The following is a 19,904-nucleotide window of genomic DNA, read 5'->3' as shown; positions in this document are numbered from 1 at the left end:
GTAACGGTTATGGCTACTCATATGTTTGTTGGAAGAGGATTTGTTCCAGCAGGTGACGTAGTGAAGCATTAAGTTCATGTGAAAATGTTTGTTAAGCATTTTAGGAAGATGCTAAAGTTTTGAAAAGTGCACACTTAGCAAATAAGCTGTTGATAAAATGGATTATATTTAAAGTAAATAGTGCTAGTTAAAATGTCACGCCATCGGAATGTGCGGTCAACAAATTTCTATTCGGAAGGTACCCTAATTTGTTTAGGTAACATGTTAATCTCAAGGTACTCGTCAGGCAGTTCTTAAGACCACGCATATGTTTTGAATTTTACAGAATGTGAAGGATTCGATGATGTTTACGGTCACTCCGTTGAGGATGACTACTGCGTTTCACCCAGCGTTGGTGAGTAGTTGTTTGTTACTTGGCTTATCTACAGCCGTCAATTCCTAATTTCTTAAATGCTTGTGATCATATGATCTCTTTACGTGATGATTTCGCCCGTTTACTGTTGCGCCTTTTATTTTGCCAGCCAATCACACCAATTTTGAGTAGTATTTTTAACGGTAAATGGAAATGACTAGTATAATTTCAGCCATATGCAAACAACATCGTTTTACCAAATCGGGAATGCCATTCATCGAATTATCAGAAAACATCTAATACCTTCTTGTTTCGTCTTTGACATTGTACTCTTATGTTCGGCAATGAGAGCCTTCCATACTGAAGACATTATTTTTTCTCAGTATCCATCTTATACCACGATACAATGTTTACACACATTAAATGCGAGTTTTTTTAAATCCAGAGTAGTGTAGTTATATTTATGTACTGTACGGTGGTGTACTGTGGGTCTTACTTTGTCGTATTGTCCAATTTTAACTGATAAGATGGGATCGAAAAAGAGTAATTTAAATTTTTTGCCCTGTAAATGGTGTTTTATTCTTGAGAACCGTGTCCTGCGCGGTCTTAGTATACCTATGGAACATTTTAATGAGTGCAATTTAGAGGGAGAAGTTAGTAATCGTTTCAGATTCATAAGCAATGTACATACTTCAGTGTTAAGCACTATTCTTTTATCATTTATGAAGGAAAGTTGTCATTTATGGGTCCTGACAGATAATTTAACCTCAGAATAAGCAACATGAATTAGATAGTGTTGTCTAATACTTGTCTCTGACAACTAGAAAAGAGCGCTGCATAGTGTTCTAAAGGGTTTATTTAGTCTCTTTCATATTTTGCTATGGTGATGTTTTGACTTGATTTGTGTAAGTTTGGTTGAGTTCATTATTTACACTATCATATACTCCCTTCTCACTAACCTACTCATTGTTTATGCTTCACATCTGGTACACTCTTGATGTGACTTCTCTCAAGGATTTAAGGATGTGTGAAAGCCAACAAAAATTATACCACCTTTCATGAGCCAACACATTGACCAAGGGGTAAAATTGTTTAAATTTTAATACAAAATTGAATCTCTAATATTATAAAACTCTTTCTTAATCTTCCTCAAATTTGGGAATGCTTATCGCAAGAAGATATGCTGGTGAATGATGGTGTGGAGACAAGTAATGTGTGTTGTGTGATCATTATTTTCCATTGCTATATGTTATTAGTTCTTATGCCTACCATAACATTTCATGTGTATGAAATATAATAAAAATATTGGAAAATGGATACACAATGTTTGAGCTGCATTGCTTCAATTGTTCCCAAGTTTTGAAATCATATATAGGACATTAACTAAAAAGTCGCTTCATAATGAATGATTGTGATTTGAGCTCATCCTCATCAACCCCTACGGCAGTAAGAGTTAGGATAAAATGAACAGAAAGCAAACATTACCACAGAGTAAGTAGTATACAGTTTTTCTTCAAAGAACTGTTAAGGCTTCAGTACCATTAGAAAATGGTGATTGTTTTCTATCTCTGCAAAAGCCACTTTTTCCTTTGTTAATAAATAAGTTGTAACTTCAGGGGTGGATCCAGGTTTTCTTTCAGGGGGGGGGGGGGAGCACAAACAAGGCCGCATCCAGGATTTTGTCCTGGGAGGAGGAGGGCACAACGATACCTCGTAATACAAAATTAATGCAATGACAATCGGACGTATTAAAAATATTGCATTTTTTTAGGGGTCTGAGGGGAGCACGTGCCCCCCACCTAAATCCGCCTATGTGTACCTTAGTTGTATTATCGGTGTTTGCTAGTTCATACGTTCTAATGTTCAGAAATCTGCAGAATCTAAAAATGACCTTCATTTTCCGACCAAATAATTTTCCAACTCTCAGTTTTGAGCTTTACATTTTTTGTGCACTAGGTCTTGAGGTAGAGAATTTATTTCAGAAGTGGGATTTAACTTCATTGAATTAAGAAGCAAATTTTAGAAAGTTCTGTTTCTGATAAATAATTCTACTTAGCCAGTCTTGGCATAATTGCCAGGTTATTATAAGTGCTCTTGAATTATGGATTAAGGGTGTTTGAATGGAAGGTACTATTTGAGACATTTCTGAAGTCATATGTTGGTATTGCTTGTAGGTGTTGTATAGTTATTGCTTACATTCCTTGTTTAGCCAAGTATTTTATAGATGTTATCAATGATGCTTTCAGAGCTAAAACTAGTGTATTGCTTGTGTTTTATTGTGATTCAGCTGAGCAGTTCTTATATGACCGGAACCGAAGACAACAGATGTCAGTTTTCCTCGGCCAAGAAGAAGAGATAGCCGAGGAAGATGAGGGAGAGGAGGGTGATGAAGAGGCCCAGCCTGGCATGGGAGATGCACCAAAGAGTGCCATCTTGAGCAGCACTCAAGGTCTGAGTGATATAGACCAAGCTAGGCTTCAGTCTTGCCTGGAAGAGGTGCGGAATGTGGTGGGTGACTCCATTGCCGAGCAGACCGTGATTGAGGCTGTCCTTAGGTGTGAATTCAATGTAGAGAAAGCTCTCAACATGGTGCTGAACAATGCCACTGGAGTCAGTGAAACAGGTAATCTCATTATATTTAGGATGTTTATTAAGGGATATTATGTGAAAAATTGGATTAAAACAAGAAAATTTGGCTGCTTTGGCAATTTAATGTCTCTCCCGGTACTGATTCGTACAGGAAAAACTACGTTACAAGTGTCCAATTTGTGAAACTTACAATTTATTATTTTATGAAATGCATAGGTGGTCCCTAGAGGTGGTTCCACCTCCATTTAACAAAGCACATTAGTTCACCAATAGTGTATGGCAAAAGAAGGAGCTGCCCAATCCAGCAGTTCAAAACAGTGCAGCAACTTTTTTGACCAGAGGATATAAACTTGTCGCCAGCTTTCCTCCTTCCTCTCCTTAAATACTGAAAAACAGGTCTATTTGTAACCCCTTTTCATCACCATCTTAACATGGCCAATCCAAGAAATTTTCATGTGGGTGACTACTCCTTAATTCAACAAATTTTAACAACATATTTAATGGAATTCGTGATTACCCTAATATTGTGACATAAAGGTAAATTAAGCCTCCAGTTTTTAGAAAATTTTGACTTAAAGTTAGCATTCTTCTCACAAGTTCATATCACACTTCACTCTGTGGTCGCACAGTTGCCTAATTGAAGTTCCAATGCCTCCATTCAATGGTGTGTAGACAATCCAACCAAGGTCCTCATACCATAGGTCGTAGGTGCAACAAATTTTATTAAATTTATTTATTTATTTATTTATTTATTTATCACAACCCCCGTAAACAGCACATAATGGCCTTTTACAACGAGGGATTTCAATATTAACAGAGTACAACACAAACATCCATGCCCTGGAGAGGGATCACCTACCCAGGCGGGATTCGAACCCGCGACCTACGGTTTGGCAGGCGAGGACTTTACCCCGCCGCCACCGAGGCCGGCACATCATATGTACAAATCTTATCTAACCTATTTTACTCAGCCTGTATCTCTTAAGTAAGCATGACCAACATATCTCATAAAGAAAGGACATGAGAGAACCTTGATGGGGATGTATCACTGCTGTTTAACAGGCTACATTTTGTTTTTTTCCGAGACATATTACTATAGAATAGCAGTAGCATAGTTAAAATTGTCATACTCTAAAAATTTCAAGATGACAGCAAAAAGTTTTTACAAATTTTAAGCCAAGAAAAATAGTCTGGGGCTGCCATATATGTTTGTATTGCGTCAAAATTTTCGTAGGAATTTACTGCAATATCAAAGATTTGTCATTCAACCCAATTGAGGCCCTTCCATTCAAGTGTATCAATGTACCAGAAAAATTGATTTTGTCTTTGTCACATCTGATACATACCTTTTAGGTGTTACCATGGCTACCAAATTATTCAAACTTAGTAGTGGTAGTGGTTAGAGTTAGTTATGTCTAATATATTCCAACAAAATTACAAAAATGTAAATATTTTTCAAGCATAAATTTCTGCTTGAAAGAGTTCAAATGTTGCATCTGCTATGATAGGAATAGCTGTTTGATGATTGGTTCTTTTGAATCTATTACAATAATTGTTGCCAAATGCTCGCCAATATCGCATCCTGATCGGGTGCTGAGATTGCAGTTTTCTGATTGCTTTTTTTTGTCAGCTAAGATCAAGTGATTTTAATCATTTAAAAATTACTTTCTGTGATGTTTATACATTATCTTCACTGCCATAGTTTGCAACATAATTATTCATATACCCGTTGCAAATTGTTCTTGTTAATATTGCCATCCATACCCGCAGAGAGCAGGTGGCAACTAAAAATGAGGTGAACCCTGAGCAGTTAATATATATGTTGGTTGTATCTGATTTTTATGTTCTTATTTTAACCGACTGCAGTGATTCTGATATATATTCAGCACTGCTATAAGTTCTTGCATTTATATGCATAATTTATCCGAGGGTCTCATTATAGAAGTTTTTTTAGAATCCTATACTAAGGAAGTATTATTACATGTTATTATTGGTACATATGGTAAGAGGATGGAAGTATGGAGGTATAACCTGTACCCATTCAAACAGGAGTACAATGATTTATTTTATAAATGTTCTGCTGCTGATGTAGAAAGAGTCATGTTTATGTTTTTTCCATTGTTTGAATTATCAGATAATATGTATTACTACATACAGCAGACTCCCGATTATCCGGCTGCGGTTCATGTGTGTTGCGGATTATTCCTGCATGAGTTCATACTCCTTTTTATGTTTTCTGCGAACTTCATAAAAAAATAAAATTGCATTTGATTTGATTTGCATAAATTATGAAAATTACCTGAAATTAAAGTGAAAGTTCGAATTATTCGTTCTTCCTCTCCCGATCATCAGCCAGGATTATCATGTGTTTGCTGTACTCAGAGTGGTTATTAATATTCACATGTAAATATTGACCAGCATTTTAACTCAAAACATTATTCTTTCTGTTCCATTGCTGCAGGTGCTTCGAAGATCCAAAAAACTGATCTGAGGAAAGAAAAAGGTGAGATGCTATTTTTCTCTATTATGCCACTTTGGTAGGAAGCATTAGCCTACGAGGGTAGCTTTTTAAGTGTTGGGAATAGAATGTTACTTATCACGTAGCAACTATAAATGGTGTTTATAAAAAACTTTTTGAGTTGGTTAATGCTCATGCAAAGTTTCATTAAGTTTGGCGGTTATTTTTAAAATGGTGGCGTGTCAAAGTTCCCAACTCGCTGTAGGAGATGAAATTAAGTCATGAACAGTACCGCATCGTAATTTTGTGTAACTTTCAACGAAGCCTCACCCAGCAAGGATGCATTACTGAACTTTTTGTTGTTTTTGGCGAAGAAGCACTATCAAAGACAACCGTTTATCACTGGTATGCAGAGTTTCAGTGAGGACGCTCTAGCCTCAGTGACGAACTGCGTGAAGGGTGACCAAAAACCACAGTTACTCAAGAAAACGTGGATGCTGTACTTAACATGACTATGGAAGATCGTCATGTTACATACTGTGAGATTCAGGCATCATCGGACATCTCAGGGACCTCAGTCCCAAAGATCTTACGCGAAGAGTTAGGTGTTAAAAAATTAGTTTCCTGGTGGGTACCTCACCTCCTCACAGAAGAACAGAAAGCAGCTCGAGTCAAATGGTGTCGAAATACTCTACAACGATTCAACTCAGGACCATCAAAGCATGTTCACAACATCGTAAGTGGTGATTAATCATGGATCTATAGCTACGAGCCTGAATCAACACACCAATCTTCAGTATGGGTCTTCCAAAATGAGCTCTAGCCGACAAAAGTTGTTTCCAAGACAATGTTGCATCATTCATAGGGGAATCAGGGCATGTAGCGATGATTGCTCTTGAAAATCAAAGAACAGTTAATGCTCAATGGTATACGACCATTTGCTTGCCAGAAGTGATCGCTGAGCTTCGAAAAGGTAACCCAAGTCGATGCATTACACTCCATCATGAAAATGCAAGCTCACACACCACTCGAGTCACAAAGTCGTTTTTGAAACAACAAAACGTCAAAATTATTGATCATCCTCCATACAGCCCGGACTTAAGCCCAAATGATTTTTTTTCATTCCCCAGAATGAAGAATATACTATGTACAAGGAAAGCTCTTCCTGACGTCTGAAGAAGCGGTTGATGCGTACTAAACTGACATTTCGACTATCCCTTCTTCGGAATGGAATAAATGTTATAACGACTGGTTCCATCGAATGCAAAAGTGCATTGACTATCACGGAGAGTACTTTGAAAAAAAGTAAAAAAATTGCTGCATTGTACCTCTTATAGTTTTCTTCATTCCCGACACTTAAAAGGCTACCCTCGTACTTATTACTTAGAATGCCTTCTCTCTTTTCATTTTTTTCACAATTTTTCTTTTTCTTCATTTTTTTGTTCTCTTGATACTTCATTTATAGATTCGTCTTTACTTTTTTCTGTAAAATATACCAATTTCGTGTATCTGCATCTACATACATTGATAAACTGCAGCTTTCTGTTTATCCCTATCACAAGCTAGTTCTTTTACCTCCATGAGTTTCCATCTATGTTCTTGTTTTATTCTTCTCCCCTTCTTGTACCTCGGCTGACTTTCCATTACCACTATCTTGTGGTCATTGTTTACACTTGTCCTTATCGTCGCTTAAACCTTAGTTTGTAATGTTTGTAGGGTAAATGTGTTAGCTTGCTCAATTCACACTTCTTTTAAGGACCTATTTTTGCTTAAGCTTCTAAATGGATAGGAAAAACATTAATGAGTTAATTTCGTGAAAAATCCCAGGTAAGTCTTGCATAGCTTCATCTGGTTCTTACACCTTTGTCTTACCAGAATGTAGTCAATCTGGCATATGGCTGTCTCCTCGCATCTTCCATGTATATCATCTTTGGACGTCACTTGGGACTCATATCTTCTTTGTCGATTTTGAGGGAAGATGGTGTTTACCACTTCCGATTACTTCTCATGACAGTACTCCTCTAACCTTTCTCCTCTCTCATTCCATTTTCCCAATCCAAACTCTCCTATTCTGCAATCTTTCCTTCCTCTGACCACTGCATTCCAATCTCCTGTTTCTATCAGATTTTCCTGCCCTTCAACTATACCCAGGGACTCTTTCGGTTGCTTCAACATTTCATTGACTTCTTATTCCAAATGGCTTGACATTAGCATCTAAACCTACTATATCAATCTATGTCAGTTCATCTTCTATCTTGATGAGCATTATCCTTTCGTCGTACAGGCATCCCCCGAGTTACGTATGTCTCGACTTACGTAAATCCGTACTTACGTAAGCGATAGCCGTATTTCAAATGTTTACGTTAATTTTCGAATGCGAGCGCGAAGAAGTAGATATTCGCTCGTACAACCTATGGTAGAAAAAATATCGAATAGTTATAGAGTTTTTTACGTGCTAAAAATAACAAAGTGACCCATTTTTGTCATTCCTCAAAGGAAATTTCATTAATTTCTGTAGAAAAATCGCTTATAAATCCCAAGTCAGCAATCAACGTGAAAATTTGCAGTTCTAGCGATGGATGTGGTGGCGTATGTGGTTGCGCTCATTCCTGTACGATACAACTTGTTATACAGCAATCTCTGAAGCGCCAACGCAAAGATTCGACTTACGTAAATTTCGACTTACGCATAGTCTGCCGGAACGCATCTCTTACGTAACTCGGGGGATGCCTGTACTGCCAGTATACTTTCTCCAGAAGTGGTGTTTTTTCCAACTCCTGCAATCTTCTGGTCATTGCCTGAGTATATTAATTGGGATGTATAAATGTCAATTTTTAACACATTTCCTGCCTCCGACTTTTAGATGAATTCCCCCATTGCACTGAACAGTTATTCTTTTTTCTTTCGTTTTAATAAGTTGGATCCTTTCCTTTTGAGGTTTTGTGTGTATTCTGCTACACACGCCGCGTCGGTCACGTCACATAAGCAGCACCGAAGTAGCTGTGACTGATGGTGTGCTATGAGCGGCCAAAAGAAAGGCTAATTATTTGGTCATAGTGACGAAAGGGGCTGAAAGTGTTAACGGAGATGAACTACTCATTTTGAATCATGAAATTGAACCATGTCAAGAAATGGTTGAAATAGCATTTTTTTATTATAAATCTCAAAGCACATAGTCTGACAAGGATTCAGCCTATCACCAGGACTGTTTTGTATTCACATGGAAAAAGTGATGAAGAAATAGAACTGGGAAATGAAAGAGTTAATATAAATGGAGAAGAAATCAATATGATACATACATGTATCACGCCAGGAAATAAGGAAGACCTGCATGTCTCTTATTATGCATTTAAAGAAGTTCATTAATAGAAATTGAAAATCAATAAGAAGAAAAGAGAGATATGTGGAAGAGAGAAAACTGACCAATACCTGTATTACAGAGATATTTAAGTTGGTGGAATTCATTCACTTGCTGTGGGTGCATTGTTACCTAGGATGTACGAAGCACAATAGACATCAAGCGTCGAATGGTCTGACAGCATTCATTGTAAAAAGGCCACTTCTTAGCTCATGTTGCATATGAAAACACAAGCTGACAGTATTGTCGTTGGCAGTGGCTGTGTGGATCAAAAGCATGTACAGTGGAACCTCGTTAAAGCGAGTACGAGCTATAGCGAGACCCCCGCTATTACGAGAGACAGCCGATGCACCGTCAATTGATCCTATAATAGGCATGTTAAAAATTTCGTTTTTACGAGGCCCTTTTGGTGTTGGCTCTCGCCATAGCGAGGGTTTCACCGCCGGAAAAACTTACACCAAGACTCCTTAATCTCTGTAATTGCCAGCGATCTGTTAGAAATGAAGTTAATGGAGTGCTCAGTCTCAAATTTATGTGGTAAACAGTCGTTCGATAAATAAGTAGTTAATTTTGGTGAAAATATTGTGGCATTAGCATTCGCGAATGCTTGATCTTCTTTTGTTCCTCGGGCGGCAGAAAGCAGTCGTCAGCATACCCGCACGTCCATGAGTTGCATGAATAGAAAGCATTTGATGGAACACACCATGGCCAAAAAAACACCAAACACGTCTGAGCGAGAAAATAAAAATAAAGGAGTAATATGAGGTATATTGGCTATTATTTGCTCCACCTCCGGTAAAGCGACAATTCGCTATAGCGAGTGTTTATTGGTGCACCGTGGGGTGTCGTTTTCTCGAGGTTCCACTGTACTATTAGAAAAACTGATTGAAAAGAGTAGAATCCTTTGAGACTTAGTTCTTACAGAAAATGATGAAGATTAAATATGTGGATGCATTAAGTAATATAATAAGTGGTAACAGAATGATAGGGGAAGAAAGCATTAGGGACCACTGTGTTACTAATGAAGATCACGGTGTGTTGACATCATAGTATAACTCAATAATTCCTCTGCAAAAATGATGGAAGGAAATATTGAAGGAACACTTTCCTGATGCAGACCAAAAGACAAGTTCTTGAGGCATGTTGGAAAGGCTTTGGGGAAGAACATCCCCATGTCAGTAAAGAAAATGACATTGAATAGGAAGTAATGAGGGCTGCTGTGGACAGGCCTAGCAACGCACATACCTTTCTTCCAATTGCTCAATTATTTTGTCTTTGTAAATTATGAATATGAATTGGAGTGGTAATGTGGTGGATGCAGTCCTAGTAAGGTTTCATATTTTCATATCCAAGTTGTGATCACACAAAATTTTTCTCTATTAGCGTAATGCTCTTAAATTCTATTATACCTTTGGTAAATGTTTAATAAAATATGCTTCTCTTACTTTCTATGTTCTGGAACATAAATGGATTTATGGAATCATCGGCGTTTCCAAATGAATTGTTTGATGTTCCGGATCATGCTTTAACTACTGGCTGTGTGGTAAGGTAAGATGTTTGTTCAAATTGTAGCTCTTATTTTTCCCAGTGTTTTAGCAATAAGGATTCTCCTTCTATTTTGAATTCAGAGGATGATACAGTTGCGCAACAGGGTAGGATTGGTGGCTGTGTGGTTTGCCACAAAGACAGTTTCATTGATTCGCCGGTGCTGGAGGTGGCAATAGGCTCAGGGGAGAGTTCTGGTCCGGAAATACCATCAGGAAGGTATCTGGATCAATCTTCAACACTAATTGGTCAACAGAAAGAAGAGGCTGCTGGAGATAGGGATGGACTATCAACAGTTTTCCCGACCAGTCGGCATCTGCCTGAACTTGCTCCCATTAACCTGAGTGCCCCCTCAGATTCAGAGGATGAGGAAGATGAATCATTTCCTTCCCTCAAATCTCTCGTCATCCACAATACGTCAGCTCAAGGAGCGACTTCCTCCACTTTTGAGAGCAAACGTGAGGGTGGTGGGTCAACAAAAGACAAGATGCCTATAGGCTTTGATTGGAGTCCACATGTTGGGACAAACCTACAAATTGGAGCTGTAGATGATTCTGAAGATTCCGAGGATGAATTTTCCTCACTGTGCTCTCTTGTGGTCCACAACCGAAACGATAAGGGTCCACTGCTTCCCAAACCTCATGAGCCCGTGGTTAAGCCACCCCTTTGCCCCCCACAAATAACTAATATTGAACAGATGACCATGGCCCCTCCAAAACTTCGGAGCCAGAGCAACTCAAGTTCTGAAGAGGATGATTTTTCATCCTTACAATCCCTAGTTGTTCGCAATCGCAGTGCTCCTATTGAAAATGAAGTTAGTGGTTTGCATGGTAATTGGGCACAATCTCCGCCAAAAGCCATCATAAGTAATTCTTCAGTAAAGGATAACCTTACAAAGAAAGTATTGATGATGAAAGACTCAGATTCAGAAGATGATGACAACTACTCATCGTTATGCTCACTTGTCATTCACAACCGAAACACTCAATCATCGGGCCAAGATACAAGTGGAACAGTTTCTGCTCCATCACTGGGCCAGAAGACAGATTTTGTTTCATTGAGTGGGAGTAAATCAAGTGGGATGGTAGATATATTGCCGGAGCACAAGGGTGAATTGCAGGGCAGCTCATTTGTTATTCCTCCATTGTTGGTTTCATCCAAGCCTCAATTAGGTTTACTTGCAGGAAGCCATGTGACAGAGTCTGAGGAAAGTGAGGAGGGTGATGATTATGTGATAGATTTGTGTGGCACACTCAAGTCATTGGATGTTGAAAGTGTTGCTTCAGTTGAAGAAGAAGCTGAACAACAAGATGACCAAACTCAGTCAAATTTTGCCTCTGAAGGTGGAGAGTGTAAGAAGGATATTGAGTGGAGTATTAAGGAGGAAGGTTGGGCGTGTGAGTTACCTGGAGGAATAAAACTCCTCGATCTGAACTCAAGAAACTTGTCCTCATTTGGTCGTGTCCTTTGCAAAAATTGGGAGTGTTTGAAACAAATAGAATGCCCTGGGAAGAGGGATGTCATAATTGGCAGTGATATTGTGGCTTTTCTTTTTGATAAAGAGTCACCTGATGATATTTGTAAGCGGCTTAGGTCACAAAAGTATCTTATTCAAGTAAAAACTGCAAATAATTCGACTTAAGTGTTAATACTGGGGTGTGAATATTTATAGATTATGGTATTAATAAGAACACAGTACAAGAGTAGCAGTTAGCATACGGAAAATATATTTTATATATTCCTATTGTTCTTTTTTTTGTTACTAGTTTAGATTCAGATTGTTGTATGATCCATAATGACGGTGTACATTCCCATTGTTTTCTTCATTTGACAATTATTTTATAAAACAATGGCATTGATAGACTTTAATATCAGTAATAATAATTTGCACGTACATACTGATTACAATTCAGTTTGATTTGTTCATTACTGGTTTGGTTTGAGTGTATTAATTATGTTTTTATTTCTCTATATTTGTAATGAAATTATAAGTGTATATCTTTAGTGTTTATGAATTATTCATGTTGATATTTTCATTTTAAGTCATTTGACTGTCATTGATGCTGAAGTACTTGGATATTTCTATTTTTTTATGATGAAATTGTTGGGTAACCTCTTGCAACTTTAATTGTTCAAGTGTATTTTTATAAACTTAGCTGAGTAATTATGAAATATGCCTCTCTCATTTATTTAAAAAATTTTAAATTTACCTGGTAAATGGAATTCTTCAGTACACAGACAATACTTAGTAGATCGTATACCTCTTTTTGGGTCCATTTCTGATAATCATTTCACCACTATTTTCCGCTATTTTAGCCAAAAAGGGATGTCATCAAAATATGCAAGAGTAACCAACAGATTCCTTTCACGAATGTGCTGGTGACACCACATCGGTTTATTTTTAACTATCTCCATGTAGCCATTCGGAATGTGCTCTCTTTTTCTACGCACCAATTTGTCGCCGGGGTCAGAATCGTATGGCTGTTCCTCCAAATAACCTCTCCATAAATGCCTCCTTGTCATACTTTGTGCACTTGGACCACTCTTTTTAGCGCCAAAGAAACAGGTTGCTGGTCTGATTGAGGATGAGGAGGGGGGAGGGGCCGACATAGCAGATGGAGGTCTGCATCATTCGAAGGCTGACGTAGCCACTGTTCCTGCTGCAGTGGTGGTGGTCCCTGCTGTTGTGAAGACAATCACCAAAGGCTTTGAAATTAGAGGTGAGAAGGAATGATCTTACTTTAATCCTTAAATTTTTTTGGCATTGCTAGATTTAGGATATTCCCGACTTACGGATTTGACCTTGTGATCCCAGCTGCTTCGTCAATTTATTGTTTTTTGAAAGTTTCGGATATCCATTTTTTTCTATTTAATAGATATGAGGGAGTTGGACTTGGGAAATCAAATATTAACAAAAGCTATGTTGAGATGAATATTCTTGTTGAGTTTCTAACTGAATCAGGTCTTCTGAAGCAGAAGACCTGACAGTGAATTCTGCCTGTAGGGTATGGTACTGATTTTATACTTCCTTAATCAAACTCCGCCCAGCCAGCAGAAGACCTGATCTGGTTGGAAACCCAAGAATAACTAAATCCTATAAATGATTCCTACTTCATTAGAAACTTTGGAATAATTTTTTAATGTTAATTTTTTTAAATCCCATTTGGTTTTATGTTAAGTTTTTCTTGAGTTCATAGAAAGTCATGAGAGAAGTGTATCTTTCACTGTGCTTCAATCATGAGGGTGGATTGATGGATAAAGAGTTTAAATTATTCTTCACAAAGTTATAGATACCTGCAATACTCATGCTCAGGGTTGGAAATCCAATACTCTTCTATGGACAATGAGAGATTTTGCCTTGTTTATAAATGTGATGGATACCATTTGAAGTAAATTTTGCTTGACAGAACCTTGAAAATTCTGCTAAATGTTATGTATCAATAAGATGAAATTTGTCAAGGAAGAGTTGTCATGCTCACAATAATTCAAAGGCTTACTACTGAAGGCTTACCACTGATATTATTAAATGAAGGTAGGAACTAGAGATGTGCGAATAGTATCCGCGAATACTCGAATACCAGAAAGTATTCGATATTCGAGATCTCGAATAGTTATACCAAAGGCACCGTCTCGAATACCTCGAATACTTTGAATTTCGCGTCATACGCTTTCGCTCGCACGTCATTGGTAGTTGACTCAGAAAAATTAGAACTCGAGTCGTTTAGTGCATGCAGCGCCGTTTTAGGCAAGATGACGAACTATATCAAATTCGCGGTTTAGAGCGGTGAAAAGAGTTCGACATGGGGAACCGAAATTGATAGGGTGAAAAAATCCGAGAATCCCAGGTGTCCCCCGTCAGGAGTAACTCAGTGCCGTGGGATGGCAACATAGGCGCATTTCCCACGATCCGCTATTCCCTCCATTCAGCATTCACCCCACCCAATCTGACGATTTCCTCTTCTCCGAAATCAAACAAAAGGTCCCAGCTCGTACAGGGATCGTATTACGAAGACTTAAGCCTCGAAAAATATAAAGTTACCGGAAAATAATAGAATCGCGTTTCACCCTTCACTCTTTATCCCCCACTGACCATTTTCCCGCATTCATCTTTTGATATAAATGAGACGAGGTGTTTACCATTTTTCCTTCGTGGCTAATAACGACAGAGACTTATTTTGAATCTTCCCCAGGAGATGAAACTGCCACAGGGAGGAACTCAGTGCCGTGGGATAGTGACATTGGCGCATTTCCCACGATCTGCTATCCCCCTCCCTTCAGCATTCGCCTCACCCACTCTGACGATTTCCTCTTCTCCGATATCAAACAAAAGATTCGACCTCGCGCAGGGATCGTATTACGAAGACCTTAGCTTCGAAAAAAATATCAAGTTACGCGAGAAAAATAAAAACGTGTCTCGCACCCACCCCCTTTTCTCACCCGCTGACCTTTTTCTACCAACCTGCTTCGAATTTCCCCCTTTCTCGAGGTCAACTGCTGCATGAGTCATCTACTAGCCCGAAAGGTGTCTAACAATGACTTTCGGCAAATATTATTACACTTTTATTGGATTGAAATATTAGTAATATGCGCGTAATTTAAGAGAGAATAAGACCAAACACGACATATTTACGACTTTATTTAAGCATTTTACGCAGGAAAATAAATGCCGGAAAGACGAAGAAATACGACGGAGGCTTAGCATTTTGGCGTGATACTCAAATAGGGTGCTTCCCTATTATTTTTTTATTGCCCGAATCGAAATATTAATACTCCTGGAGTACGTATTTAACGCTTTTAGATTTTTATTGGACGATATCTATTTTTCGCGATTTAATTAAAAGTGAAAATTTTTAAGCGCGCGAAAACGCGACATGTTAGAGGGAATGACCGGGAAAAGTCCGCGTGACGCATTTCTGGTTCCCCCTCCCGCCTTGTGAGGTGACCTCGGGCAAGGCTCAGAGCGCTGATACCTTACCAAACCTTACCTTATCAAATGAAGAAAACTTTAGCCAGTTTTAATAAGTGATTACTAAGACATGTTTCCCTGAGCTCTTTGCCTCATGCATGCATTAGTAACCTCAGACGATGTAAAACTCCTATCCTCTCGTGTAGAAACTAGGTCCCTGTGATGTCAAGTGGAGTGGCATCACATGGGTGCCAATGTGGCCTTTTTCAAATAAGGATAAAATTGACCATTGCCATTGTTCTAGACCGGTATTTCTAGAACCAAATAATTTGTATATTATGAACACACCAATGGTAGGTAACTAATCACAATCAATGCCTTTCGTTTTCTTTAATGAAGGAAACTACCATATTGTTTACATAAAATTAAAATATTCCATTAATCAGCTGAATTCCAGTTTGAATCCTTTAAAGGCAATCACAATTAGTTGCCAAAATCTTGGGTTTCCTGCTGCATAGGCGACCTAGTCAAACATTCTCACATTCATAGTTTAGTATTCGAGGTATTCGAAATTCGAGGTATTCGAATATTCGAGCAATGATTTGATATTCGAATTCGAGAAATCTACTATTCGACCCATCCCTAGTAGGAACCCAACCTGTTTTGCGGTGTTTCATGAGGGTAGGATGAAATTAGTACCGTAAAGATGGAATTCACTAGTATTTAAAATTATTTCCATTAGCTGGGATTCGAGCCCTGTTCTCCCAATTACGGTTCAGGTATGCCATAAGTTATGTCGTCAAATCCCCTTCCTCCCAAGGTGAATTTCAAAAAATTTCAACGCTGCAGTGCACATGCAGTAATTCAGAAGGGGAAGTCGACAACGAGATACCTTGCTTCGGCTGAAAATCTTCTTTTGAAAGAAACTGTTCTTTGTTTGATCTTCAAATTCTCAAGTGTGATCCATTACTACAGACTGAAGGTTAACTGGACTTTCACATGGTTTCTCCTCTATGTTTGGCCAGACTGGAAGTGTAGTTTGCAAATTGCTGACATTCCATGGAGGATGGTGAATGAATCATTCATGGGAATGTTAAGCTGATTGATGTGATCATTTGAATATGTGTTTATTAATAGTTGGATGTTGCCTTAGTTTCTTTGTTAATGATTTAAGGTTATAATAATAATAATGATTTATTCGACGTTAAACACAATACAATGCAATAGTCTTCGTCAAAGTCAATGAAATTCTAGAGCTAAATAATACAATTCTGAGTACTGCATTCAAGAAATTCATTCATGGAGTAGAAAGCTTGGCTACATATCCATAGGTGGAGACAACGCTTAAACTTGGGTAGTGAACAGTCTCTGGCCTCTCGGGGTAAGTGGTTGAAAAGGCACAGCTTTACATGGTCAAAAGACTTGCGTGTTGTTGACAGCCTACATTGAGGCTGAATGAGATTATTTTTTAGCCTAGTGTTATGATGGTGAACGTCACTACCAGTTTTATGGCTGTCCAGGTTCATTTTTACATTTATAAGACATTTAAATATATATTGACCATACAATGTCATTATGCCTAGCTCCTTGAATAGAAGGTACGTGAAGGGATTTTAAATAGAGATTTAAGATATTTTAAATAAATTTATGACAAAAACATTTAATATTTATCCGAGTTTTGTGTTTGAAGATCAAGGAGGGGCGGATCCAGAATTTTTTTCTGGGGAGGGCACATGGGTCTGACAGGTTTTCTCATATGTGAGATTAAACACAAAATACAACAATTACTGTAGAAAATATTCTCTTTTTTATATGAAAGTTATTAATATTAAATTAAATGATTGAGGCTCCGTAATACACTTAATAAAACGAACGTAATGATAAGCATATTAAAAGTCTTGTTTATTTTTTAAAGCATCTGGGAGGGCAAGTGCCCCCGTTAACCCCCCCCCCTAAATCTGACTATGATATGAAGGACAGTGCTTGAAACCTTTTGAAGATGCTGTGAGCTGGAAACTGAATCATAATTGAATCTATTTTACAAATTAAATTTATGTCAAGTTTTGTAAATATATCTAGCTTTGCAAACACTAATTAATGTATGCTATTCACTTTTCATGAGTTTCAATTGAAATCTTTGGAAAATAATTTAGCATGCTCTACAATGGACCATTCTGCTGTTGCTTTTTAGAATCAAAGGAAACCTCTAAACCTAACTCCCGTGAATTGTCTCCAAGATCTCAGTCACCCGTGGTAACAGGGGACAAGAGGATACCAGATGAGGGGGCCACTGATGAGAGGATAGGAACTGGAGAAGACTCTGTCACACTTGAGAGGGACAATGCCACACCTCTCAAGTAAGTAGCCAGTTTGGCTGGAGAAATGAAACCTGGTGAAAATTTTATCTTTATGCAATTTATATATTATTCTTCTGTCACTATGATGATGCGAAAGTTTTAATATTATTCCCGCACAGTCCTATGTTTGTGTGGCAAACTTCAGAGGGCCGGGAAAAACAATTAGCTGTATATACTGAGGGATATTTTGTATAGACAAATATGGAAATTAAAAAATATGAAAATACAAAAATATGGAAATTGGGTAGCAGGTAAATGATTGATTGCCTTAAATTATCATTAATCCCTTCGTAATGAGCCTTGGAAGATAATGTAAATTTATATTTAATGGAGAGAAGTAAAATTCAGCTTACCTGAATGCAAAAATATATAATTAGGTGTCTATTTGAGGTAATATGTACCACTTCACTGGTGAACAGCTGGTTAAGAATTGTGCTGTTATGTAATGCCTCACTTTCTCCATGTAGGAACCGCAACACAGTTGATGCAGTGTCCCAGTATGCCAAAGAGCGTGGGGGAGAAGGCAAGAAAGAGCTGCTGCACATGGTGGTGGTGGGTCATGTGGATGCTGGGAAGAGTACCCTCATGGGCCACCTCCTGTATGCTCTGGGACAGGTCAACAAACGTGTCATGCATAAGTACGAACAGGAGAGCAAGAAGCTCGGCAAGCAATCTTTTGTGTATGCGTGGATTCTTGATGAGACTGGGGAGGAAAGGTAAGAGATGAATTTTGTGATGAATATTGTAATTTTTGTCTTTTTTTTGCAGTCAGATTCTAGCATACGTGCATTTTATTCCATTCTTGCATCTCGCCATTTCATTCATGCATTGAAGTTCAGTGCTGCACTGATGCAAAAGCTCTCCATCAAAATTCATGCGTAGAAAAGTTTTGAAGCCTATGAAAGAAAAGTACTAGAATTAAAAAAACCGTCAAAAATTTTTCACCAATGCTGTACTTGTTAGAAGAGTTGTCTATTCATTCTCCTTTGATCAACACAAACTTACAAAAGAAAAATGCATACCAATGAAACTCCCTGCTATGAAAGTGGTCTTCCCTTCTTCTATTGTGTGTAGTCTGCTTTGGACCAAACTTTGAACCAATACCAACTGAATGCAAAATTTGGACTCAATATTTTGGGAATTTGGAAACTCACTCCCTGCATTACATACCGTATAAGCGTGTGTAAGAGGCGCACACATGTAAGAGGCGCACCCCTATTTTGAGCATCGAAGCTATAAAGAAAAAATTTTTTTTAATCCTATCGTGCGGTGTTGCAGACGTATGCCTGGAATTTCGACAGTTATCGAAATTTCCTCTTTCAATACTAATTGAAAGCTGTGGCGGTAATAGCGGCATAAGAGGGAGTAGAAAGAGTTCCGATCCTCTCTTAGCATACTTCGTTGCTCTACGATGATAGTCCTACTCACGAACAATTTTGTATAAAAGCTCTCGCAGGAGTATTGCAATAGAATTGCAGCTGTGGAAAATTTTAAGGTAAAACATGACAGGCACATAGCATGAACCTTCCCATGAGATTGGACAACAATCAGCGCCGTAGAATAATAACCACGTCGTGAATTTAACGGAGCCACACTCGGCCCTCCATCAGCCAATGCCTATGCCGTTTTTTTCCTTTCCGACACCGCACAGGAAAATCGGAAAATATCAAGTTACCGGGGAACAATGGAAACGTGTTTCATCCCTACCCCCATCTCTTCAACTGACCTTATTTGTTCTACCAGGTTCAATTCTCCCAGTTTCTGGAGGCCAAATGCTAGGTGAGTCACCTACTAAGCTCGAAGATATCTCGATATCTTTCCGCAATTGTATGACACGCACGAGGTTCTAAAAAGAATTAGACCTAACGCGACGTATATCTGACAGCATTTAAGTTTTTTAAGCTCTAATTGATTAACACAAAGATTTATAGTTAAAACAAGGCTACTAATATTCAACGTAATCCAAACAGCACAATTTCCGAAGAAACAAGCGTAGCATAAGCGCATTCAAACAAGACGAGACGGACTGGAAACTTCAGGCAACGCAAACTGCGTACTTCACATTGCTGCGCCTTCGCCCCTTCGCTTTGAAGGCAATGACGTCACATGCAAGATCAGACGTGTTCTTCCCTTGCTCCATCGCTCATAGCCTCGTAGCTTAAAATACGGAGGGGAGGGAGCGCGCTCCTTCCCCTCGACCTCTCCTTCAGCGCTCTTCACTTATAAACATTTCCCATTTCTCCTATCCACCATTTAGTCCATCAATGAACACACTCGTTCGAATTTTTTAAACCGCAGGTTTTGACACCAATATAGTTTTCAGTTGCAAAAATCCTCAT

The 19,904-nt window shown here is 38.4% G+C and overlaps 1 protein-coding gene across 2 annotated transcripts in view; it reads left to right on the top strand.

Moving 5' to 3' along the window:
- LOC124159363 (protein HBS1) overlaps positions 1–19,904 on the top strand; it is a 40,431-nt gene continuing 20,527 nt past the window's right edge. The window contains exons 1-7 of one of the 2 annotated variants that reach the window (XM_046535129.1): positions 1–238; positions 326–394; positions 2,640–2,975; positions 5,403–5,444; positions 12,855–13,022; positions 17,400–17,565; positions 18,033–18,281. In XM_046535129.1, the coding sequence (XP_046391085.1) occupies positions 193–238; positions 326–394; positions 2,640–2,975; positions 5,403–5,444; positions 12,855–13,022; positions 17,400–17,565; positions 18,033–18,281 (1,076 nt within the window). In that variant the 5' untranslated portion in view covers positions 1–192. Of the gene's footprint in view, positions 239–325; positions 395–2,639; positions 2,976–5,402; positions 5,445–10,310; positions 12,615–12,854; positions 13,023–17,399; positions 17,566–18,032; positions 18,282–19,904 lie in introns of those variants that run through there. The other variant, XM_046535130.1, reaches the window with a different exon arrangement.

This window comes from Ischnura elegans, chromosome 5 (assembly GCF_921293095.1).
Source record: "Ischnura elegans chromosome 5, ioIscEleg1.1, whole genome shotgun sequence".
NCBI classification, from domain to species: Eukaryota; Metazoa; Arthropoda; class Insecta; order Odonata; family Coenagrionidae; genus Ischnura; species Ischnura elegans.
This window is presented reverse-complemented; position numbering and strand designations above follow the sequence as displayed.